General features: G+C 43.8%; 1 protein-coding gene across 1 annotated transcript; it reads left to right on the forward strand.

Moving 5' to 3' along the window:
* Positions 1 to 14,001: 14,001 nt before the first annotated feature.
* On the forward strand, positions 14,002 to 14,799 carry LOC138796438 (vomeronasal type-2 receptor 26-like). The gene has a single exon (XM_069976041.1). It carries the CDS (start codon positions 14,002 to 14,004, stop codon positions 14,797 to 14,799), a length of 798 nt encoding a protein of 265 aa, XP_069832142.1.
* Positions 14,800 to 26,805: the final 12,006 nt, after the last annotated feature.

Genomic DNA, 26,805 nt, shown 5'->3' on the forward strand with positions numbered 1-26,805 from the left:
ACATCCAGTGAGCGGTAGTTCTGTGGGTGGAAATGCCTTGTTGATGCCAGAGGTCAGAGGAGAATGGGCAGACTGGTTTGAGCTGATAGAAAGGCAACAGTGACTCAAATAGCCAACCGTTACAACCAAGGTAGGCAGAAGAGCATCTCTGAACGCACAGTACCTCCAACTTTGAGGCAGATGGGCTACAGCAGCAGAAGACCACACCGGGTGCCACTCCTTTCGGCTAAGAACAGGAAACTAAGGCTACAATTTGCACAAGCTCATCGACATTGGACAGTAGAAGATTGGAAAAACGTTGCCTGGTCTGATGAGTCTCGATTTCTGCTTGAACATGACAATGAGTTCACTGTACTCAAATGGCCTCCACAGTCACCAGATCTCAATCCAATAGAGCATCTTTGGGATGTGGTGGAACGGGAGATTCGCATCATGGATGTGCAGCCGACAAATCTGCGGCAACTGTGTGATGCCATCATGTCAATATGGACCAAAATCTCTGAGGAATGCTTCCAGCACCTTGTTGTATCTATGCCACGAAGAATTGAGGCAGTTCTGAAGGCAAAAGGGGGTCCAACCCGTTAATAGCATGGTGTACCTAATAAAGGGGCCGGTGAGTGTATGTATGTAGGGTAGCACTGTTAGTATCTTCATTTCAGGGCTCTGTCTGTGGACAAGGTTAAAAGACTGCATTTATCTGTGTTTTCCACTGTAAGACATTAAGTGACAGCAAGCATATTCTACAGAATGTGTAAGGGTTAATGTGTCTGACACCCGCTGGAGAAAATGGTTTGTCAGCCCCCTCCATGCCTCTGGGCCTATAACAGCCCTGACTAAATTTTCTCTTAATTTTTTCCCTCAATCCTGTGTCAAGCTGGCTCAGGCCCTTCTCTACCAATATGAATCCACCTAGAGGTTTTTAAGTTAGAGTGGAGAGAGCCATGTGCTCAGTTTAGTCTGCAGTTCTGTCCAGTGCAGTTTAGTAGAGATCAGTGTAGTGTGGAGCCTGCTCTAGTATATTCTGATTATCTTCAGTTCCTGTGTTCCGGTATGTTCAGCTATGGCTGGCTAAATCACCTGGAGTGCGACTGCCACTGATGAGGGACCAATATCTGTCCACGCTGAGGGGGTTACCCAAGTCCTAACAGCCCTGCAATCCACAGTGGTCTTTTGTCCCAAGGGGTTGGAAAAGTGCTTCCCATTTCAGTGGCCCACTGCAATTCACTCAGTCCTAAGGTGAAAGACCAACAAAGGAATTCTCCCACTTTTTTTGCCTGCAGCATATACTCTTGGAATGTGCTACTCAGCGTTCTCTTCCAGCATTGTCGGACCCTCACCTATGCCATGAATACAGGTATTCTGTCTATCAAGTTATGGCCACTCAAGCCAAGGTTGCCAGAACCTCCTACAGCAGAGTGCCTTTCTATTTGGACAGATCCATGTATGTTGTACCCTGTCAATTGTTACTAAATTAAAGTCTATCTAAATTATCCTCTAAAAAACTTTCTAAAACCTTAAGAATTGCCCAACTCTAAAGCAGAGATTGCAAGCTCCTTAAAAAGGGAAATCTAAAAAAAACTAGATTCTCAAGGGACAAAACCACAACTTATGGACAAGGAACTTTTTTTTTTCTATTTTGTACCATGCCTTTAAGAAACCTGTTCAGCAAAGGTATCTGTCCTGCAACTAACCCTGACTCTTTGGGGGAGATTTATGAATGGGTGTAAATATACACCTGGTGTAATCTGCCCACAGCAACCAATCACAGCTCCTCTTATATTTTACCAGAGCTGGAAGCTGAGCTGTGATTGGTTGCTGTGGGCAGTTTACACCAGGTGTATATTTACACCCTTTCATAAATCCCCCCCCCCCCTTTGTGTTTAAACGTCACTAAAGGAATACTAGGAACACTTTAACTGGTTTGTCTATGATTGCAGTAACAAGAGTGACGGGGGTATCAAAACATTCAAGCTTCTGGGCTGCTGCACAGGGAAAGTGTGTGTGCGTGGGTGCGTGGGTGCGTGGGTGGGTGGCTGGGGTGGGCTTTACTCTATGGGGATTCTGCACAGCAGGGTGGCCAGTATTATATGGATACTGCTGCATAGAAGGTTCTATACTACATAGATCACTGCTCTCATGAAGACTGGCCAGAGAAAACAATCTTGGGTTCTGGTTAAAGCGACCTGGGAAATACAGATATGCAAAAAAAGAGTCTTTGGAGCCTCATTTAAGAGTCTCGAAACACAGGACCAGTCAAATATCCCTCCAGGAAAGGGCCCAGCCAAGGGGTGGCTCCAGTAAGCAAATTACCATATTAAGTGGCCCTTTTAGTCAATGTCCAACTCAATTTAGGAGCCCAAGGACATGATAAGGGGAAATCAAAGCCAGGTATCCATCCCCCAGACAGATGTTTCAGGATGTTGCCCCTCATTGGTGTGGAGTAGGATTTGGTTTTGGAGCCACCCCTTGGCTGGGTCTTGCGAAAGAAAATTCAGCACAGGGAACCATCTACCCCAATGCTAGCCCGGTTTCCCCAATTGTCAATAAATATCTTAAGGTCACTCATAGGAGGATAACACCTTGTTGACCACTAGGTAGACTAGCAGCAAAATGTATATACACTTTCAGAAAGAGTTAAAGCAGCAAACTGAAACATTCAGAAATTGTCTAGTGAGACGCTACACAAATATAAACTGAAAACGATAAAATTATCCAGATAGAGAACAAGTCCAGGCCGTGACTTGTGAGACGCTCCCAGGAGTAACCGGTCTATGGTTTTAGTATAAATGTATAAATGTAACACAGGTTTCTATGCTAATAAATAGGAGACATAAGATATATAACCGCTCCCCATCACAGCCTTATAGGAGAACACACTACACCACGGAGAGCCTGGGCTGCCGTCACTGAGGACAACACAATGAGATCCCATGATGGCTCTGTTTTTTAGGAACTTTCCATATCGTGTCTCTGTCCATTGTCTGTCCTGGTTTGTTCTTTTCTCTCTGACTTATAAACCGGATGCTCAGATATCTGGATGTGTGCTGAAAACCTTCCGCTATCTATTTGAGTATGAGTATTCTCAGGAAGGAGACGTCATCATCGGAGGGATATTCTCTGTACACGTTACAGTCATGCATCAACATTCAAAGACTATAAAGTCCCACAGATCTGACCGGTATTGCATTCAGTAAGTTGTTCCTGTATCTGATGTGTAATGTAGGGACAGCTCATATTTTAGATTCTATACATCATCTGCTTTATATAATTACAATACTGTGTATAGGCAGACAGGTGTCAATCAGCAGCCGGAGAGTGGGGGGAATGGGGCAGCAACTAGATATTCATTTATCTATACTATACTTTATATATACTATAAAGACCGTAACATTCTACATTGTGATACTTGTGATATTACACGCTGCCTAGTGATAAGGTGAAATATTCATTGCCCCTTGCAGGGGAAAATTTGTTGTCTGTCAAGATGTTAAGGCCCAATTACACCAATCAATTATCGGCCATATTCGGGATTATCAGCCATTATGGACAATAATCTCTTGGGGTAATAGGTAGCGTTAAAAGGCAACGATCAGCCGACATGCACAATGTTAGCTTATTGTTGTCTTTCAACAGGCTGAATTAAAACAATAGTGACAGCGACAGACTGTTGGCTGTCACTCCACGTAACAGGAGCAGTGGCGGTAGACGACCATCATCTTCTATGGGCCACTCGGCCAATCTAAAGATTGTCCAGGCAGCCCCTCCCACAGCTCCCTTTGTCCCCCCCCCCCTCCCACTAGTGACAAACAATGAGTGTGGACCTGAAAGTTTGGCACTCGGTTGCTCCTTTCCGTCAGGCGGTAGAGGCCTTTAGATCTCCAAATCTTTACAGACTCCTCTTCTGTAAATAGCTGGTGTGGCACTGAGATAATGTTCGCACCTACACAAGGGACAAAGTTTTATACCTCTGACCCTCAGACATATTCCTGAGCAGGCTAAGAGTTACTTACGATTAACCATTTTAAAAGGAAAATGATATTTTAAAGAAAATCCAGTCATAATTAATGTTTGAATTGATCCAATTTGGTATTTATGATCAGGGAAAGTCACCTGTATACAAAACGAAGGAGGTCAGATCTTTAGTAAAACTTTGTCTTTAGTTTTAATCCATTAAAAATTCCAGGATGGCTACAATAACATATGTACACACATCTGGCATGTTTCTGGTTTGCGGACCTTAGTCATCGATTACTGGGTTATAAAAGTGAACAAACAAAGAAATCTTGGACATAATGTGTTTCTTGGCTGAGCTGAAATCTCCTTCTACCCGCAGAGCAACTATAATAGAATATCAGCAGCTTCAGGCTTTTATTTTTGCCATTGATGAAATTAACCGGAACCCCGATATCCTCCCTAATGTCACCCTGGGGTATCATGTGTTTGATTCCTGTGGAGAGATAAATAAAGTTATAAAGGATGTTCTGCATATAATGACCGGGATGTGGAGCTCATGTGGAATTCCTAACTATTCATATAAGGAACATGGTAGACTGGCTGGATACATTGGAGATGTCCGTTCTTTCACGACAACCCCGATGGCACAATTATTAAGCACTTTCGGATACACACAGGTAATTGCATTTCCTAAGATTACTATGGGAATCACATGAGGCAAACTGGTGCAAAAAATTCTGCAACTGAAGGTGTGATCCATTCATATTAATATTGTTGTTTTGTTTGTGGTAATGTCAGCCACATGGCACCAGTGACCAAAGAGGTGGAGATAAATGGAGACACATTATGTTTTTTTTTTTTAAATAGTATTCTAATTTTCTTAGATAATTTGGGGTATTTGATGGTTGTAAGGCATAACCATCAACATTAACAGAAATAAACCCTAGAACAATATAAAGTATTTGTCTCCTTCACAGAGACAGTCCTAGATGCGCCACAACCCGATTAGTGGTGCTGATATCAATGGACCTGTCATCCATACAATAAAAACAAAAAACAAGCAAGCTAGGGGATTCCACCAAGGTGGTCCACTTGCATCCACCGGCGCTACTCACTATAAATGTGTATATTAGAATTCTGCCCAAAAGGAGGACAAGTGTCACATATGAAATCCGCTCCTGGGCTAAAAACAACACTGGCTAACTCTGCAGCCTTGCCAATCCGTCTAATGCAGGCACTACAAGTCTCAGCTCGCCCTCTCCAGCATAAGATACCATGAAACTGATCCTACCTGGGTAATTGGAGCAAACAATAAGAGAGCAGGTCCAACACAGACGATCCGCGGCAAGAGAAAACAGGATACAAATCCAGTGTAAACAGTCCGGGATATTGGATGCAGTGGCACAGGTAATAATCCTTCAGAACTTGAGTCCAGGAACAGGCAGTGTAGTGGATGGAGTGTGGGCTCGCTCCGGCCGGCAGCGTGCACCACAAAAACTTTCGCACGTAGATCTTAGTGATGTCACAAAGGCAAAGTAAGGAGGCCGTAGTAGACCAAAAAACCTCCGACTAGTTTCAGAAAATGGTTTGTTTTCCTTCATCAGAGAGGGGCTTCATTGGTGTGCTGTCCTCCTTTTAAAGACCTGGTCTTAGTTCTTATCCAATATGGCTGATTAACCCTTTTTCTTCCATCCAATGTGGCCAATTATCTCTTTTTTTCTAAATCCAATATGGTGGTTTAACCTCTTCTGCCCCAGGCTGTACAACTCATATACCTCAATACCTAGTACTTTTATCCTGCTTTCTCTATTAGTATGTTTGGACCCGATTAGTTGCCTTTATTGCTCCTTTTCTTTCCCCCTTTTTTTGATTATTTATTTCTGAAGCATATGTGTAGTGTAATGTAGAACAAGTTTGTAATATTGACTTAATATATGTGTTTATCTTTTTAAATTAAATTACTGAGGAAAAACAAAACAAAACTTGATTTAATAAGATGCTCTATGTACAATACTGGGACCGGTCTCGGGACCCCTGCTGGGCTCCGGGATATCCAGGGTGTACACTTTGGCTGATGGACTGGCTGCACCTCCAGTGACTGGGGTGGGATGCCGATCCAGTCGCTGATTGGCTGAGTGGCCAGTCCATCAGCCGGCACAGACATTGTCAGCCAAGTCATGACGTCATCACAACTCGGGCCAAATGACTTCCGGGAGGGGTCGAGAGGCATGTCCCAATGCTCACCACAGGCACGGAGAGAGGTATAGTAAGTGCGTACTCGCTATCATATTCCTCCCTGCCCCTGCCGTCTAATGGATTTTCAAAATTGACGAACTTCTCCTTTGAGTAGAAGCAACAAAGGTGATTTTCTTATCTCAAACATTTTATTGAAACAAAAAACGCCCCTAGTAGTAGTTGTACCCCAAGAACATGTCACTGTGTCTATAACTTGCTGTGTTTCCTTGAGAATCAATTACAGCTTGACAACATCTCATGCTGTTCACTAATCTCCTTTTTGTCTCCTGAGGCATGGCATCATACTTTGCTTGAAGGGTGGCCCTCAGGTCATTGAGGTTCTGGAGTACAGAGTTATGTGCCTTTACACGGCCACTCAGATGATCCCATAGTCTTTCTATGGGATTCAGGACTGATGAAAGTGCCGACCAGTCTATTTTAACATTTATAATATTAACAACACAAACCTAATGTTTCAGCTCCTCAAGGTCAAAGTATTAGGGAACAGCTGATGGAGACTGACAGACTTTAAATGGAGAAGTCTGCCCTTTTCAAAGACCAAAAAAACATAGAAAACGTTGTCCTTTTGCTTAGTTTTTTCCCTTTCTGAACTTTCTTTAGTCCTTAAGCATAAGTAAAGATTTCAATCATGCCCCACCCCCTTCTCTTGTGTCATTCAGACATAAGTTTAGATCCTAAAAGGGTTTTCCATGCAAAATGGATAAATAATGTCATGAAATAGGGAACAAGATGATAAAGAACAGGTGTAGCCCTAAAGCTTGCACCCGCCCTGCTGTCCGTGTCTATTTGCCTCAACAGCCCTAGGTGGCAGCAGACAACTGGTCAACGGTCCCTAAACCTGTATATTAATGATGAGCAAATATTGAAATATTCAAATATTCGATATTCGTACGAATATCTCCCGAATACTTGAATATTCTATTGTAACTCGATCCCATTAAAGTCTATGGGAACAAGTATTAGATTATTGAAAAACATCTATTCAACCACTTGGAGGTAAAAACCGGAAGCTGGGGGATTTGAATGCTTATCGAATATTTATCGAATATTCGGCAAACTATTCAGTAATATTTGATAGATCGAATACCTTACTATTCGATCAAATATCTATTCGATCGAACAGTATTCGCTCATCACTAGTGTATATGTAACACAGAACTAAAACAGGACAGACAAAACACTATAGAGAATGGTGAGGTTTCCAACTCAGCCACAAATAGGCAGCGCAGTACAAAATGTAATCCAATAGCGAAGTCAAAGTCCAAAAGTCAAAGTCAGAACACCAAAATACAATACAGGGGAACGCTAGGTCAAGACACACTAGTAAACTAGGCTCTATCACAGGCAAGGAATGGGACACAAGTGGAGGATACTCATTTGACCAGAATTTCCAGCCCAGACCATGTAGGCAGGTGACTGGCGGTACCAGCCGTCAGTCAGCTGATTGCAAACCACAAACACCTAGTTCTGATGGGTTGGTGAGGCCACGGCTACATCAATAAGAAGCGCTGCCGTGACCCTAGAAACCCGGCTGGCTGCCAAGGACACCATCAATGATGGGAGGAGGGGTGCAGAAAAGAAGCAGGCAGTGTAGGTCATGTGGGATCTACAGGAGGACCAAGTTTGGTGACCCAAAATGTTTGAACTATGAAGCACAAAGCTCAAGAAAGAAAGCTAGGGATTCACTGTGAGGAGTTTTTGTTTTATTTTTTGTAAATTTTTCCCGATTTTTTTTTATTATGATTATTTTTGGAGCAAATTAAGCTGGTTTTGGCAAATCCCAAAAAGTGTTCGACTGAGGTTTGACGATAGAGATCCCTGTGCCTCAGTAGACCCCCAAGTTTCCATTAATAGGATTTTCCTGCAGGTTTCATGAGCATTTCATTTGTCCTAGGGAGAGACCATATTTCTATTGTATACCTGTATAAACATAAAGTTGGAGTAAATGTGGTTTCAATAACAATAATGAAATAGCATATTTGGGGGTGTTCTTTAATTTTCTATCTTTTATCCACATTTCAAAGTCTTAGTTCTTTTTTTGTAATAACTGTATAGATTGTACAGTATTTGCAAAGCTCCAATACATATTTTTTTTTACGTATGAACATAGCCTAATATGTAATGTTAGGGGCACTTTATTAAGAAGTGATTAGGGGTTCATTGTATTTTATGGTCATAGATCAGTTATGGAGCCCGAGATCCACTTCTGAGTAACAGGAAGCTGTATCCAAACTTTTTCCGAACTGTTCAGAACTATGAGACGCAACATGTAGCAATTGCAAAATTAATTAAACGTTTCGGATGGAACTGGGTCGGGATCATAACCTCAGCCGATGACCCCGGAGAGCGGGAAGCTGAACATCTGACCCGAACTCTCAATAAATATGGGATTTGTACTGAATTTACACTTAAAGTTTCTCTAACAGGGTTGGGAGCAAGAAACTATGAAGTTCTGAAATCTTCATCTTCGGAGATCTTAATTATTTGTGGGACATTAGATGGAGATTACTTAGGACTATTATTCCCTATAGGACATATTCTGAGGAAGAAAACAATGATCCTTCCACCGTTATGGTCAGAAGCCGTGAATTTCAGAGACCTTGAGATGACAGTCATAGTGGATCGTAGTTTGCTGTTTATTCCTCCAATAATTTACATCCCTGGATTTCAGGAACATTTATTGTCATTACATCCATCCAAGCGACCAGATGATAAGGTACTGGAGGATATCTGGATTTATTGGCAATGTTGTCTCTCGGGAAACGAGGAAAAAGATTATGTATATTCAGTAACACTTGGTATTTCCCTTAAGAACTGTACTGGAGAGGAGATCTATGATTGGCATTATAATCATACTAAAGATCCAGTCACCTACAATGTGTATATGTCAGTGATGAGTATGGCCCACGCTCTCCATGAGTTCTACACCTTCTCACAGAGAACTGGAGAAAAACAAATGAAACTCTTTACATTCCAACATAAAGTAAGTGAAAATGGAAGATATAAGAAATATTCAAATAAATGCTAGAAAAATAACACATTGTAAAAAGCAAACAAAAAATAAATTGAAATAAACAAAGACTGAGCAAAGAGTTCAAACTTTGTGACCCAGGTATACTGTAGGTAGCATAATCCTCTCCAGACATACTCATGTTCTTTTTCTTCTCTCTCTCTTTTTTTTATTATTATTGTTATTATTATTATTTTTTTAATACAATTTATATTTCCACCGTTATGGTCAGAAAATTCAATGAAGTATTCACTCAAGAGTCTCCATTGATACATTTCCCCCTATAATTTAACCCCTGGAGGACAGAGCCTGGGATGGCCTTAAGGACGTTGCCAATTTTCAGTTTTGCGTTTTTGTTTTTTCCTTTTTCGCTATAACTCTTTTATTTTTCCAGCTACAGGGCCATGTGAGGGCTTGTATTTTTCAGGAACAGGTGTACTTTGTAACGGCATCTTTCAATCTACCATAACATGTATGATGGAACCCCCAAAATATTATTTATACGGTTAAATTGGGAGAGAAAAAAAAACTCAATTAAAAAAACCCTTTTGTGTCAAAGTCTAACTCTGTTGCGCGTATTGCAACATATCAAGTATTTACCAATGCAGGCATCAATCCACAGACAGCTGTTTTGGGGTATTTGCCCCTCGTCAGGGCAATAAAAAATAGACCAAAAAAACACAGCACTGAACTCAGGGAGGGTTTTTTTTTTTTTTTTTGCATATTTAAAGTTATAGGGGGCATTGTATCAATGGAGACTCTTAAGTGAGTATTTAATTGAATTTTTTTTTACTGATATCCCTAAGCTTGTTGGTCTATTTTTCATTGCCCCCGCTAGCCAGAATCCTCCTCAGAATCATTTCCTGGATAACATGGTGATGTCACAACCCAACTCCCAGAGCTGTGCGGGCTGTGGCTGCAGGAGAGGATGATCAGAGGGATGCTTAGTGTCCCTCCGGTGCCCTGTGTCCCTCAGTATCCCCCTGCCACCATCTTCTCAGGCAGCCACAGCCCGCAAAGCTCTGGGAGTCGGGTCATGACATCAACATTTTATCCAGGAAGTGACATCACAATGTTATCCAGGAAGTGACATCACCATGTTATCCAGGAAGTGACATCACGATGTTATCCAGGAAGTGACATCACCATGTTATCCAGGAAGTGAAGCCTTGACGCATTAGTAAGTGCAGGGAAAAAAGCACTTTACAAGCATTTCCCGTAATAAGTGTATATTGGTGATAACTTTTGGGGGACAAAACAAAACTTTAATAAAAATTTTAGCTGGACTTCTCCTTTAAGTTTCCTCCTGCCTGCAGGTTTGTTGGAAATCTACTTTAAAAATACAAATTAATATAATCAACTTTTAGTTACAAATGGAAGGGATGTGGGGGTCAGTCTGCTTAAGTATCTATGTAATAGCTCATAAATCCTGATATGGTATCAGACATCCACGTGGTATCAGATCGAGTGAAGTATTTTCTTATTTTTAAGCTGAGAACCTTTGTGAAAGAAATCACATTTTCTAGTCTTCACAATGACAACACGAACTTTAATGAGAAAGGAGAAATGCCGGAATTTCTAAACATTGTGAACCTGGTACAAGGAAAAGGCAAACTACTAGATGGTTCCGAATATTATATATATTATCAACAAGTAGGGAGCTTTAATCCATTACTACAGGGAGATGAGCAGCTGACTATAAACCCAGAGAAGATAACATGGAGACACGGAAAGGTGGGAAGAAAATTCCAAATTTTTTGACATTCACAGAAATTTACGATGAAACACTTCTCTAAAGGGAACATAGCCCACTCATCTCTTCACAAGGCACACCCGTGTGGTGATGTTGGGCTCAATGATGTACTGTTCCGGAGATATGGTCCAAAAACTTTGTGAGCTAATTAGTTTGCTTGGAGGTGGTCCCAACTCCCCTCGTGGACTACTTCACCCACCTGAACATGAAAATAAAAATTGATGAAGCAGTGTCATCAACATTTCAGGAAAGCAATGGATTGGGAGAGCCGATACCGCCTCAAAGACACCAAGCAAACTGATTTACATTTCAATGTTTAGCCCTCATCTAGGTAAAGGTGCAACAGATTTAAAAACTGGGGACATTGTTGAGCTCAGCATCACTCTACCAATGTAGGAATGAATGGGGATTAAACCCCAGATGATATTTTGCATGTTCCTAAATCCACCAATCATGTAAGAATTTGGAATTTTGCAATACAGGAATATGTCTTGTCAATCTCTACCATTTTGACTGGTTTTAGCTTTTATTCCACATGGATCATGAAGCAGGGAGGGAATGGGATAAGGTGCAAGACACGATCCCTGGAACGACGGCTGTTTCAGGTGTTCAGTTGCTGATTGTAGAAATGGGGGGATCCGAACTAGTTGTTGTTATTATTATTATTATTATTATTATTATTATTATTATTTTAAATAAATGGATAAATATAAAAAAAACTGAGAAAAAAAGGCTAATAGAATTCATCCCACTTCCATAACTATCCAGGTGAAAAGAAAGCAGCAGACGCCTGGTAGAACCAGGGTGGGAATGGTCATTTGTTTTGGCCCTCCACAGCCCGATAATAGCCTGCTACCATCCAGTCTAGGAGTGACATTTTTAAGCTCCAGGACTATGGTACCTAACTTTTCCAATTACAGGGGTAATAATGTGGAGGTTAGTGTCAGCCATTTTAGCTGCTAACACTAAGCTCTGGCTTAGTAATGGATGATGTCTATCAGACTGCTTCCACTACTAGGCCTATAAAGTAAATAAAAAAAAAGATAACACAAGTGAAAAATATATCTTATTCAAATAAAAACACTGCCACACCCCTCGTTGACCATTTTATTAAACAAAAATATTCGCTGGTGAGCGGCGTGATCCTCAGGAAACTGATATCTGAAAAACCAAAAAAGAAGAGACACACAAAAAAGGCATAAGCAGAACACCCAGCATTTTGACAGGTGTTCTGATCCTTACAGTATGCAGCATCTCTACAGAGGTCTGCAGTCTGGCCCCCTGGAAGGTAAGTGGATATGCTATGCATCCCCACTTAACTTCCAGGGGGCCAGATTGTGCTCCATTGGGCTAAACTAACATTCTGAGCCTTTTTTTTATCCCCAGGTTCCAATAGGTTTATGTTCTGAAGTTTGTTTTCCAGGAACTCGACGATCTCCAAAAGAAACCTATCACACCTGCTGCCATGATTGTATCCCATGTCCAGAAGGACATATATCCAATGTGTCTGGTAAATATCTCTTCCAGGTAACAAATTCTTTGTATGGAGGGGCTGCTTTAGTTTTAGGAACATTAGGGTATGAGTATTATAAAGAGATATTTAGGAGGTCAGACATTAGGGGGGGGGGGCAGCAATCATGGCCCTCGCAACACACATAGATTAAAGTAATATTCCAATCTGGAGTAGTTATCTTATAGCCACAGTGTACACAGGATAGGACAGAACTACTATATCACAGTCTGAACACTAGGATCCCTCTCAATCTTTAGAACAGGGACCTTCCTCAGCAGTCAGATACTTCATAATCTCTTAAGCCTCTATTACACGTGCCGATGGTGAGGAGCAAGTGAGTGCCAACCTCATATCAGCGCTCGCTTGCTCCCCATTCTCTACTTGCTTCCAGCGCTATTACACGCAACAACAATGAGTTGGTTGGAGCAGGAGGGCCGCGGGAAGCTGCGGGAGGGGATCTTTAGGTCATCCGGGGAGCCTATAGAATATAGAAGCAGTCTGTTCCCGCCACTCCTATTACACAGAGTGACAGCCAGCAGACCGCCATTATCGTTGAAAAATTCAACATGTTGAAAGACAAGGAACTTGTTTTTACTTATCATAGGCAGTTTTTACTTGTCATAGGCTTTGCATTGATCACAGGTGTTCACTGGTGTATAAGATGAAGACAGGGGGCTATTCACCTGTGAGAGGAGGTTATAGACAGTATTTTAAAAAATTGTTTTTCACTAAGTTTTACCATTAGTTATTATCATCACTGTTTCTTAGTAGATAAAAGCTGCGGCACTCACCAAACTAGACATGATTCAAGCCACTTGTCATCCTTAGACAGAACAGCAGTGGTACTAAACATAACTTGGGCCACACAGAGTTAACATATTGTGAAATTGTTGAATCTCTCCCACTTGCGAGATGTCCTGAGTTGTGTTCAGTACAACTTCTGTTCTAAGGATGACAAATAAAGTAGTTTGAATCGCATGCAGTTTGGTGAGTGCCGCTGCTTTTATCTGCTAATGTGCATCTTTTTATGAACTTCACATCAGCATGCGCACCACCTGTGGATTACAATAAAGAGGATTCTTGTGTCCAGCATTGGCCAGAGGAGAGTCTAAACCTTTCTAGCAGTGACAATGATGGACATCTATGTGTAACTATATCATCACTGTATCTGACACAATATATATTAACATTGCCCCCACCACCACCACCAACCTCTCATTATCTTCTTATACAGTATTATGTGTGAAATGAAAAATATAGGATTCCTTCATAGATATTAAAACTTGGACCCTAAATAAAGGCCTATTTAAGACCATTCTCAAATTTGATGTTCACAATTAAAACATCTTATGAAATGATTCAGCCAAGGCCCTATAATATTATGTGACATGTTTTCTTACATCATTTCCAGGTAGTGAAAACTGCCAAAAGTGTCCTGATGGTCAATGGCCAAATGACGGAAAATATGCATGTCTTCCAAAAATGATAGACTTTCTCTCATACAATCAGGACATAATGGCTGCCGTGTTCTCCTCCACATCTGGACTATTTCTTATCATAACCGTCTCTGTATCCGGGATCTTCATCTCCTTCCTGGACTCTCCGATAGTAAAAGCCAATAATCGCAGCATCAGCTTCATTCTTCTTCTATCCCTGAAGCTGAGTTTATTCTGTGTCTTCCTGTTCATTGGTCGCCCAGATGATATAACCTGCATGCTACGACAAATCTCCACCGGAGTCACCTTCACTGTTGCCGTGTCTTCCATCCTGGCCAAGACCATTATGGTTTCCATCGCTTTCAAAGCCACCAGACCTGGAAGCTCCTGGAGGAAATGGATGGGGGTAAAGCTGCCCAATTCTGTAGTATTGATCTGCTCCTCTCTTCAGCTCCTGAATGGAGTTATTTGGTTGGGGGTTTCTCCTCCATCTCAGGAGCAGGACATGGACTCTTATCCTGGAAAGATCATCATTCAGTGTAATGAAGGTTCTGTTGGGGCATTTTATTTCATGTTGGGGTATTTGGGGTTTCTGGCAGCGGTGAGTTTTGTTCTGGCCTTTATGGTGAGGACATTACCTGATATCTATAATGAAGCCAAGTACATCACCTTCAGCATGCTGGTGTTCTGCAGTGTGTGGATCTGCGCCATCCCAGCCTATCTGAGCAGTAAGGGGAAGAACATGGTCATGGTGGAGATATTTGCTATATTGGCTTCAGAGATTGGGATTCTGAGCTGTATATTCTTCCCGAAATGCTACAATATTATTAGGAGACCGGAGATGACCAGTAGGAGGCAGTTCCTGGAGAAACAATAATCCATGGACTGATAATACTTAGTACATTGGTAATAACATGGATTGTCCATCTTATACTGTACACATACAGGAATCATAAAGAGAAGAATCCACAATATTATATATCTCAGTGTTAATTATTGCAGTAACTAGAAGGGTATGAACTATCTCTATGTTGAGGTTTGGGTTAAAATAAGAAGGGGCATATTAGATAAGTGAATGAGTCGCGAAAGGATCAGAAACGATGCTCCTCTAGGATGATAAGATCAGGTACTGGTTATTGGCTATTGGGTTTTTCTTACTTTATTCCCAGGTGACACATCCTTCTCCCTTTATCTTAATGGTGGGTGAGCAATAATTGACGGGTAAACCCTTGTTCATCCATCACTTAGACCTCCTGCCTTCCTCCCCATACAGGGGAACATTTTGCACTGCCAGGCACTCCTGTGTTTTCTATGGAGAGGGAGAGGTCTCTCGCTGTGGCTTATCTCTGTCTGAACAAACATCATTTGAAGTAGTGGATCCAGACTGCCCCAGACACCTTATATTGACAACCCAAATCCAATGCTCCGACTCGGCTGATCAAAGTCTAGGCAATGTTCACACTACGTAAGCTTCCGGCTGTAGCGCGTTCCGTGAATAAGCGGCCGGAGACTTACGTAGTTTGCGTACAATGGAAAGTATACGATCTACGGCTGCACAGTTCACACTACGTAAGAACTTACGCCAGGATCGTTTGCGGCGCTGTAAAATATGAACCAAACCATTGTTTGAGGACGAAAATGCTGTAACTTACGCTCGTAGCGTAACATGCGGTCCCGTACGTAGTGGTGATTTCTTCTTTTTTCCACTTTTCTTTGCCGATCCGAAAGGTTCTGTGGGGTGTCCGGGGCTAGCCGAATTTTTGCAATAACTCCCCCCCCCAGTAGGTAATATCCCATATATAAGCAAGCCTTGCAGATAATTATTTGGTAGCAGTAAATAGCTAGGCCTCTTTGTTCCCCAAATTGCTATTAGGCCCCTCTGTAGCCCAATGTGGTAGTTAGGCCCCCACTGTGCATTTTCATAGTAGTAAAGCCCTTCTGTGACTGTTAGAGAACAACATGAGCGATGTGAAGGATTTTTATATGAACCTAATATCAGGAAAGGTCACAAGATGGGCAAAATCTAGCTGGGACACCGACAGTTTGGAATGCCATTACAGTGGACAATGGGTATTCATCAGGCTTATACAAAATCGCCTAGGTGCCTATTAACATCTGACCACTACAATGGACAAAGTGAGATGGTATGTGAGATTGACCAGGTGCATGTTATCAGCAAGCTCATGAGAATTTGTGCACAATAGGCAACTGAATAACCAACAAGTACGTGCGGGATCACCTAAAATGACCTATGCAGGACCAGCATGGGTGCCTTTGATGTGGGCCATAAACTTAGCCTGGGCGTTTCAGAATACTCAAGGGATGTGATGTCCTCTTATCTCCATTCCTAATCCTGTGTAGAGGGCAATTGGAGTGGCCATCTGGAATGTACCCTGGGTTAACAGAGACTGCCTCAGGCCCAGTAGACCACACAGAGTATCCAGAAATACAAGGACGCCACCCGCAGGATATTGAGGAACATTGCTACAAACTGGTGAAACGACCCCTATCTTATTACCAATAACCTGATTGGTTGGACTGTTTTAAGGAAGGCCGGAAATTACCTAAGGGGTGTAATTGGGAGTGTCTGTGGGTGTGAATGTGATAGCACTTCATATACTGTATATACAGGGCCATATAGGCAAGAGGTATGTTAGGGTATTAGTCATGTATATATGTTAGGTAGTGATGAGCGAATACTGTTCGATCAAATAGATATTCGATCGAATAGTGAGATATTCTATAAATATTCGATAAGCGTTCAAATCCCCCAGCTTTCGGTTTTACCCTCCAAATGTTCAAATAGATGTTTTTACTAATCAAATTCTTGTTCCCATAGAGTTTAATGGGATTGAATATTCGATCCAATATTCGAATATTCGCGGGATATTCGTACGAATATCGAATATTCGAATCTCTCACTATTCGCTCATCACTAATGTTAGGTATTAGATTAGATGTTAGGTTTTCATTAGGTATATAGATTGGTCATGTTTGTATAAAGTATATGTTATTTGTTTCATTGCATGTATAGTTTAGAGATAGGACATTGAAGGAAGTTATTGCCTGTCATTCTGTTATTCTTTTCTTTTGTTAGCCTTTATTTTATTTTTATTAAACTTATAATTTCCTGAAAGCTTTGATGTCTGGTCAATAGAAATAGTGCTAGGTAGCGGATATAGGATTCTACAGTGACCCCTATAAAAGGGATGTCACTCTCTGCCTGTAAATAGCAATTAGGCCCCCTCTGTGTATCCATATGCTTGTTAGACCCCTCTGTAACTCCATGTAGTAATTAACCCCTCTGTGTATAAGTATGTTAGGCCCTCTGTGTCCCTATATAGTACGTACTGTAGATCCACGCCTGTGTATCCATAAAACAATTAGGGCCCTCTGTATCCATTTAAAGATTACCTCTGGGCATCCATACAGTAGTTAGGCCTCTCTGTGCAGGTGTGCCTCCCAGTTGGTAGTATTACCTCTATAATTAAACCTCTCGTGTAGTCTTTCTGTTTTTTATTGATCACCCTTGTAAATAATCTTACCCCAGTAGGTAGGAACTCTATCTTGATAGTTACCCCCTAAGTGGGCTATATCCTCCATGCATGTAATCTCCCGGTAGTTAATCCCCTCTGGTCTCTATCCCCCAAGTAGTTATTATGTCCCATGTAGACACCCCTTATAGATAATCATATGCAGTAAATTATAGTTGTAGTTAGACTTCTCTGTGCCCACATATAGTAGTTAGGCCTCTGTGCTGTAATATAGTCGTAAGGCTCCCTCTGTACCTCAACATAGTAGTAAGGCCCTACTCCTTCTAGAAATTTGGCCCCTCCCTGACTTTTTATAGTAATTAGGCCCCCTCTGTGCATCTTTTGCAATAGAGAGAGGAGAGGAGTTGCCAGAGGGGCCCTGCCCAAGTGTGCTCTGCCTGAACAGGAGAAGTAGTAGAAGAGGTGAAAGAGATACACATACTCACGGATGACTGTTCTAGTCTTCAATTGCCTTATGCCCCCTAGTTGCGGCTACCCGTCCTAGGTAAGAAATACAAGCCCCAGTCGTCAGTTATCTGGGTGTAGCAAACTCCAAGGAATACCCAGTTGTCCTGCACTGTGCAGTAGGATACGTAGACGTACAGTAGCTTTGTCCCATTGGGGTCAGTTCCTGCACGTTTTAGAGAGGTTCCTGGCATGGGCAAGGTGTTCCCTGTTTGGTTTCTTCCCCCTTTGTAGCGATTAGCACTGCATAGTTGTTTTAGGGTTAATAAGAAAAACTTTGGACCTTCAGCCATTAACTAACTTCCTTCCACCAAGAACTAACTCCTCCTACAGGGGCTATGTTAATCCTCCTGTGAGTGGTTGGGGCTGAGTGTGTGTAAGAAAGAGAAGACAGGATATGACAAAGAAAGAAAGACAAGCACCTTCAACTGTGAATGGTTGAAACATAACATGTGACACATAACAATTAACCCTTCTGCTCCTTCAGCTGTGCATAGTACAGAATAAAGAATAAAGACAGTAGTAACACCTAGTGGGGAAAACACAACAACACGCCAACTCCCACTTGTGTAAACCTGAGGGAGCTACTTACTTAAGTGCCAGGAACCAGCACCCTGTGCTGGGACACCATAGTTACAAACTGAGGTTTACAGGAAAACATAAACATCTCTCCACACACAAAGCACAGCAACCCATTCAAGGCTACCAGTATTAAAGGACAACACCGCCCGTTTGTGTTTTTAGCTTAATGAACACTCATTGCAAATTATATAATTTTGTAATGCATGTTAATAAGCTAACAGGCCCCATTCCCACCGTCTCCCAAACCCGGGGACATGGCTAGCAGGAGATTTAAGGAGGAATGGTGATATACACTGTGTGTGTTTTTCTTTCTTGTAACGCTGGAGTTGCCCTTTAAGAACTGTATGCAACTGGACTGTACAAGTGCCTATAGGCTTTTAGTAAAGGAGGTATTGTTACACTGCCTCCCTACCTATCTCCCTGTTGTCTGGTTCATCTGCACCTCCCCATCATCAAGGGCCATCTTGTCGGACAGCAGTATCAGGGAATTACAGGTCCCCACCACCAACCACCTTACACACAGGTGCAGCCCCCTAATAACCTCTACAGTGGCCCCCAAGAGAGGGAGATCACAGCAGGAAGTAGTCTGCTCCTGCAAACGCCTCCATTCCCACCTGAGACCATGATAAGACTGTGAGTAATGGTGCGTTTACACAGATTTATCTGACAGATTTATCTGACAGATTTTGGAAGCCAAAGCCAGGAATGGATTTGAAAAGAGGATAGATCCCAGTCTTTCCTTTATGACCTGATCCCTGTTTATAGTCTGTTCCTGGTTTTGGCTTCAAAGATCTGTCAGATAAATCTGTCTGTGTAAACGCACCATAATATATGGCTGGGTTCACACTACGTATATTTCAGTCAGTATTGTGGTCCTCATATTGCAACCAAAACCAGGAGTGGATTAAAAACACAGAAAGGATCTGTTCACACAATGTTGAAACTGAGTGGATGGCCGCCATATAACAGTAAATAACGGCCATTATTTCAATTTAACAGCCGTTGTTTTAAAATAACAGCAAATATTTGCCATTATATGGCGGCCATCCACTCAATTTCAACATTGTGTAAACAGATCCTTTCTGTGTTTTTAATCCACTCCTGGTTTTGGTTGCAATATGAGGACCACAATACTGACTGAAATATACAGTACGTAGTGTGAACATAGCCTCAGGGTCCATTTACACAGAAAGATTATCTGACAGATTATCTGCCAAAGATTTAAAGCCAAAGCCAGGAAGGGATTTGAAAAAAGGAGAAAGGCTTTCCTTTATGACCTGATCTCTGTTTATAGTCTGTTTCAGGCTTTGACTTCAAATCTTTGGCAGATAATCTGTCAGATATTTTTTCTGTGTAAATTGACCCTTAGGCTGCGATGCACCACAAGACCCATCCATCCTGCACCACTCTCACTCTGCAGCTCTCTAGTTCACACCCCAGCTTGCTGCACACACAATAAATCTTCCCAACTTTGGGCAACTTTCAAAATCCAGTCACCCATTACATGCCTTGCCTGCCAACCACCCTCGCCTTTACACTGCTGTGGACAATGAGAAACCTGGACCCCTACAGGCTGCAACCTTATTGTCGATGCATCCAGGTTATATCTGGGGGCTGACGATGGTTGAGTTATAGTCTGGAGGTCTTGTGGTGATTTCTTCAATAAGGTCATACCTAGTAGTAATATAAGAGACACTATGAGCACAGTGATATGTACAGGATGTCGTGCCACCACATGCGTTGTCTTGAGGGTTCAAGGAAACATAGGGCGGGTGCCCATGCACTGTATTCAGCGCACACACACACACACACATTCACTCACATACACATTCACTCACACACACACACCTTCATGATGGGGTGCTGGTATAGTGCAGGGTATGTTACAGCAGTCTATGTGTGGTATCCCACCATGGGTGTTGCTATTGGTTACATCCTTCGCAAAAGTCTGTACTTAAAAGTGTAAGTGGTAATGTAGCAGTATCAAATTTTTACCACTAGATGTCATTGTTACAAGTATTCGTGTCCAGATATTGCACAGCCATAAGCCCACCCCCTGATGACGCCCGCGTGCGGGTGAAACTAGTTGAGGGGCTATGCGTTGTTTGTTTTTATAAGCACACTCCTTTACCTTAAATATAATACAGAGATAGAATTTACTCTGATGTTAGCTAGTAGTCTGCAGCTACGTAGCTAGGAAATATACCCTGAGCGGGATCTACTTAGAACAAGATTCATAGGAGTATGTACTTTTAAATTGCACCATTAGATTTCATTTTAGTTGTAAGCCAATAAAAGTTATATTTTATTAGTGGGAATCCAATCTGATGTGGTTTGGGCTTTTGGCCCTTTTTTTCGGATATGGCTTCTTCTAACCTATCACCTTTCTCTTTACATCTTACACATGCACTCCTCACCCACTCACAGCACAGTTTACTTATGCTGTAGGAAGGAAGTCACATGGATAGAGGAAGTGTGAGGTATTCTTGCCTTGGATTCTCTAGAAGAAGGATGCAAGAGAGGATGCTCCCTAAAGAAGTAAAGTTGGGCCCTGGCTCCTGCCAGATCCCCAGTCCATAGTATGTAATCTAGACGTTGAAGCATAGCAAATGTATACGCGAGTGTAACGGCTGGAGTCAGTGGATCCGCGTTGCCACACAGGTGATAGCACTTAAGCCGCACCATGGAGCGGAATCTAAGTGGCCACTGGTCTTCCCCAGAGCCCGCCGTAAGGCAGGATGGGCTTGCTGCAGCAATCAACCCCCAGGTCGCTACCCCTGCCGCAACTTGCTTGTGTTGGTGGCAAGGAGAGGCGAAGTACAAGGACGTAAGGCAGTGACGTAGTCAGGGACAGGCAGAGAGGTCAGGGCAGGCGGCAGACAAGGACGGAGTCAGGGGACGTGAGCACGGAACTAGTACACTGGAATTCACAGTAACTTAGGGAATGCTTTCTCAGATATGAGCCCTATAGATCCGGCAAAGGGAATAGGAAGGGGCAGCCTTTAATAGGGGCAGGGAAAATGGCCAGACCAATTATGGGGACACTGTCCCTTTAAGACATAGTAGGTGACACGCGCGCCGGCTCTGAGACACAGAGACTCAGCGGCGTGCAGTGCAGACACCGGGAGTCAAGGGGGGAGAGGAGACAGCGGCCGAAGGAGGCGCAGGATACCTCCTGTCACCAGTAAGTGAGAGGGACGGGCGGCGCGCGGCACTGGCGGCCGTAACAGTACCCCCCCCCTTTGGCCTCCCCCTCTTTCTGGCCTGCACAAAGTTCTTTAGGAGGTTGCGGTCCAGGATGTTAGCTTCAGGTTCCCAAGACCTCTCCTCAGGACCACAACCTCTCCAATCGACGAGGAAGAAACGCTTTCCTCGTACTGTCTTAATGGCAAGAATGTCCTTGACTGTATAAACGTCCGTGGTGTCCACTTGAGGAGAAGGTGAGGTAGTTCCACGGGAGTAGCGATTAAGGACTACTGGTCTCAGAAGAGAAACATGAAAGCAGTTTGGAATCCGCATAGAAGAAGGTAAACGGAGCTTGTAAGCCACAGGGTTGATGCATCTAAACACCATAAAAGGACCCAGGAAACGAGGACCCAATTTGTAGCTGGGTATCTTCAGACGGATGTACTTGGAAGATAACCACACCTTGTCCCCCGGGGTAAAAGCCACCGCAGGTCTCCTCCTTTTGTCTGCCTGAGATTTCATACAGGAGGAAGCCTGTAACAAGGAGTGACAAGTCTTTTCCCAGAGGGCAGAGAAGTCTTGGACCAGTTCATTGACAGCGCGCACGTCGGAAGCAGAAGAAGACAGAGGTAGAGGAGGACGAGGGGGGCGTCCATATACGATGTAGAATGAAGATTGTCCTGTGGAACTGGACTCTAGATGGTTATATGAGAACTCTGCCCAGGGTAGCAAGTTGGACCAGTCATCTTGCCGAGCCGACACAAAGTGACGTAGATAGCAACCCAGAATTTGGTTCACTCTTTAAACTTGTCCGTTAGACTGGGGTTGATAGGCAGAGGAGAAGTTCACTTTCACTTGGAGGCGGTGGCAGAGAGCCCGCCAGAATTTGGATTACGATCTGACGTAATGGTGAGTGGTAGACCATGCAGGCGGAAGATTGTCTGCAGAGAGAGGAAGGTCTGTGATGAAGTCCATAGCAATGTGTTGCCAAGGGGCTTCTGGAACCGGTAGCGGATGGAGCATGCCTGGAGGTCTCTGCCGTGAGGTTTTGTACAAGAAGTACACAAGTACACAAGGTTTTTGCACAAGAAGTACATGAGGACACAAAGTCTTTGACATCCCTCTGCAACGTTGGCCACCAGTAGAAATGGGAGATAAGGCGCAGAGTTTTGTGTGTACCAGGGTGACCAGCCAATAGGGAACTATGTCCCCATTTGAGGATTCTTTTTCGAAGAGATGGGCGAACATACGTTTTTCCTGGAGGTAGGAGACGAAGATCTGTAGAAGCCACAGGAAGTAAGCGTTCTGGTGGTACAATATGACGAGGAGTAGTGTCTTGTCCAAGAACATCTGAGGCACGGGATAAGGCATCGGCTTTGATGTTTTTCTCCGCAGGACGGAAATGAATGAAGAAATCAAAACGAGAGAAGAAGAGAGACCAACGGGCTTGCCTGGGATTAAGGCATTGGGCCGTCTGGAGGTACAGGAGATTTTTGTGGTCCGTAAAGATGTTGACCGGATGTCTAGCTCCCTCCAGAAGGTGGCGCCACTCTTCAAGGGCCAATTTGATGGCCAGGAGTTCTCGATCTCCAATAGTATATTTCTTCTTGGCTGGAGAAAAGGTTTTGGAGAAGAAGCCACAGGTGCGGATCTTTTTGTGTAAGAACTGTTTCAGCACCTACGGAAGATGCGTTCACCTCCACGGAGAAAGGTCTGGTGGGATCTGGGCGTGACAGGATGGGTGCTGAAGCGAAGGACGTCTTAAGTCGTATGAAGGCTTCTTCTGCCTCTGATGGCCACACTTTAGGGTTGCCAGTCTTCCCAGTAAGGGCGACTATGGGTGCAACAAGCGTGGAATAGTGCGGAATGAATTGCCGATAGTAATTGGCAAAACCAAGAAAGCGCTGGATGGCACAGAGTCTGACGGGGCGAGGCCACTGGAGAACTGCCGAGAGTTTAGCAGGATCCATCTGGAGACCTTTATTCGAGACAATATATCCCAGAAAAGGGAGGCTGGATTGATGAAATAGACATTTCTCCAGTTTAGCGTACAAGCAATTCTCCCTAAAACGCTGAAGGACCAAACGGACATGATTCACATGAGAGTCCAGGTTGGGCGATAAGATGAGGATATCATCTAAATACACCACCACATAGGCGTAGAGCAGGTCTCGGAAAATTTACCAAAAAATGACGGAAAAATGACTCATAGTGGCCATCTCGGGTATTAAAGGCCGTCTTCCATTTGTCTCCCTTGTGGATGCGAATTAAATTATAAGCACCTCGTAGATCGAGTTTGGAGAAAATCTGGGCTCCTTGGAAGCGGTCAAATAACTCCAAGATCAAAGGAAGGGGGTATATGTTCTTCAGGGTGATCTTATTGAGGCCCCTATAATCGATGCAGCGCCTCAAGGAGCCATCTTTCTTTTGCACAAAGAAGAAACCCGCTCCAGTGGGGGACGAGGACTTCTGAATAAAACCCTTCTGAAAGTTCTCCTTGATATAGTCAGACAAGGCCTGGGTCTCGGGGACGGAGAGAGGATACACTCTACCACGAGGGGGAGTGGCACCTGGTATGAGATCAATGGGGCAATCGAAGGGACGATGTGGTGGTAGGGTCTCGGCTTGTTTCTCAGAGAAAACATCGGCGAAGTTCTTGTAGGCGGCCGGTAAGCCCGAAAGTGGTTTAGGAGAAACTAGAGTCGGAGTGCAGGGACGAGGCACCTGTATAAAATGTGAGGGGCAGGCAGGACCCTAACGTAAAATCTCCCCAGTGTTCCAATTTAGAGTAGGTTCATGCCGTTGCAGCCACGGAAGTCCCAGGAGAACTTTGGAAGAGGAGTGTGGCAGTACGTAGAATGTAATTTCTTCCTTGTGCAGAGCCCCCACCTGAAGAGTCACAGGCGCTGTGCGAAACCGGACGGTCTCACCGAGAGGTTACCCAGTAACAGAGGAGATGCACAGGGCCTTGGCAAGGGGCTGTACGGGAAGTTGCCATCTTTGAACCAAATCGTCATGAAAAAAATTGCCAGCAGATCCAGAATCCAGGAATGCAGTGACCTGATACTGCCGATTCGAAGGAGCGGTGATCAGTGCAGGTAGAGATAGACGTGGAGAGGTAGTACACACATCTAGGGCGGCCCATCCTCTGTAACCTAGGTGCGGGCATTTCCCGGACGCTGAGGACGCTGGGGACAGTTTAGGCGAAAGTGGTCGGGAATGGCATAATACAGGCACAAGTTGAGTTCCCGATGACGAGTCCTCTCTTCCGGAGATAAACGGACTCGGTCCACTTGCATAGGTTCCTCGGCCGAGGGTTGTGGCAAGGGAACAGGAGGTCGCTGGAAGGCTGGTGCCAAACGGAAGGTTCGACTGGGACGAGCCAATTCACGTTCTTGTCGGACCTCCTTCTCTCTCTCAGAGAAGCGAACATGAATACGGGATGCCAGATGAATAAGATCTGTCAAGGAGGATGGCAGGTCTCGGCTAGAAAGCACATCCTTGACATGACTGGCTAGCCCGTTCTTGAAAGTGGCGACCAATGCGGCATTGTTCCAATCGATCTCGGCTGCTAGAGTTCGGAACTGTACCGCATATTCTCCTATGGAGGATTTTCCTTGGCGCAAGTTCAGAAGGGCAGCCTCTGCGGAGGAAGCTCGGGCTGGCTCTTCAAAAACACAGCGGAATTCGAGACAAAGGCTTTTAGATGTAACAGGGTCATCCCGGTCCCACAAAGGAGTGGCCAAAGCCAGGGCTTTCCTGGTGAGCAAGCTGATGATAAAGGCAACCTTGGACAGATTTGTGTTAAACGGGTTGGCCATGAGTTCTATGTGCATAGAGCACTGCGTCACAAAGCCTTTGCATGACTTGGGATCCTAGTCATATTTAGAGGGGAGCGCCAGGCGAAGATTCAGCGCGTGGCACGGGCAGCCGTAACAGCGAGACCTAGACATAGTTTTCCCTCAAGCAACCCTATTACATATTATGCAGTGTTAAGTCACTATTAGAGGGGACAAATCAGGGATCACCCCAACCCATTCTGTGGAAATCGTAACACAGTGCAGGACAGTATCCACAAGAAGTAAAGGAACTGATCCGGATAGAGCAAAGTTGCTAGAAGCCTAAACCGTCTATCTCGCAGCGCTGGTGTAATCAGTGAACTCTGACCACTCTGCTCATTCCAGGTAACAAAGTCTGGGGCTTGGGGCTTGTGTCACACTCTTGGATGGGTCACCTGACACTGGTGGGCAATAGGTGGTGCAAAGACCAAGGAGTCAAAACACAGGCACAAGTATTCTCTCTACTTCCAAGTATTCTACTTATTCTTTCTCTAAAGTTCTGGCAGAACACAGTACTATTTGGGTTGGGACTGTCTCGACATCCTCCTTTCCATCCATCCTACTCTTCTGAACCTCTTTTAATGCTCAGCACATAACCCAGCCAGCACAGCTGTGTCACCTTTTCACTCTCTGTACAGATTTGGACTCTAAAGTATAAAGCAAACTATCAAGTCGAAAGTGTATTATATGTTCTCTGTATAAAGTATCTTTACAGTAAACAAGATTATATTTATTTCAACAGGACTCTGTGGTTCTTTACCAAGCACTGATACAGTAATCACACTTTTCTTGGGTTGTCTCCCCTTTCTGTGGGTGGCAGAGCCAATAGTCCGGGTGGGTCACTACTCTACTCCTGACCACCGTGACAATTGTCCAAAGGACCCCCAAACAGCCCGGCAGTCCACTGTCCACAGGAGAAAAGTTATAGCAAGCCCACTCAAAATAAAAGAAGATGTGCCAGCACACCTGTTTGCCCAATCAGCACTGGCGTCACAAAAACATAACACCTGGCTGAGCTGTGCCTTGACCAACCACCACCGGAGTGGCGTCACACTTCACCACCTGGCAAGTGACCTGTCGCGCCTCACAGTGGGGCATCACCACACATTCAGGGGTTAATTTTAGTGGTTTGGCCAGTCCCCCCCCCCTGTCAGGTTAGGTGTGAGAGGGATACAATGGGTTGGGTTGGTGTTTTCCCTTGTATTACCCCTCCCTTATGTTACCTCAGCCTCTTTGATGTTCTGGAGGCAGGCTGTGAGGACTGTTTGCTGTCCCCAG

This window comes from Dendropsophus ebraccatus, chromosome 7 (assembly GCF_027789765.1).
Source record: "Dendropsophus ebraccatus isolate aDenEbr1 chromosome 7, aDenEbr1.pat, whole genome shotgun sequence".
Lineage (NCBI taxonomy): Eukaryota > Metazoa > Chordata > Amphibia > Anura > Hylidae > Dendropsophus > Dendropsophus ebraccatus.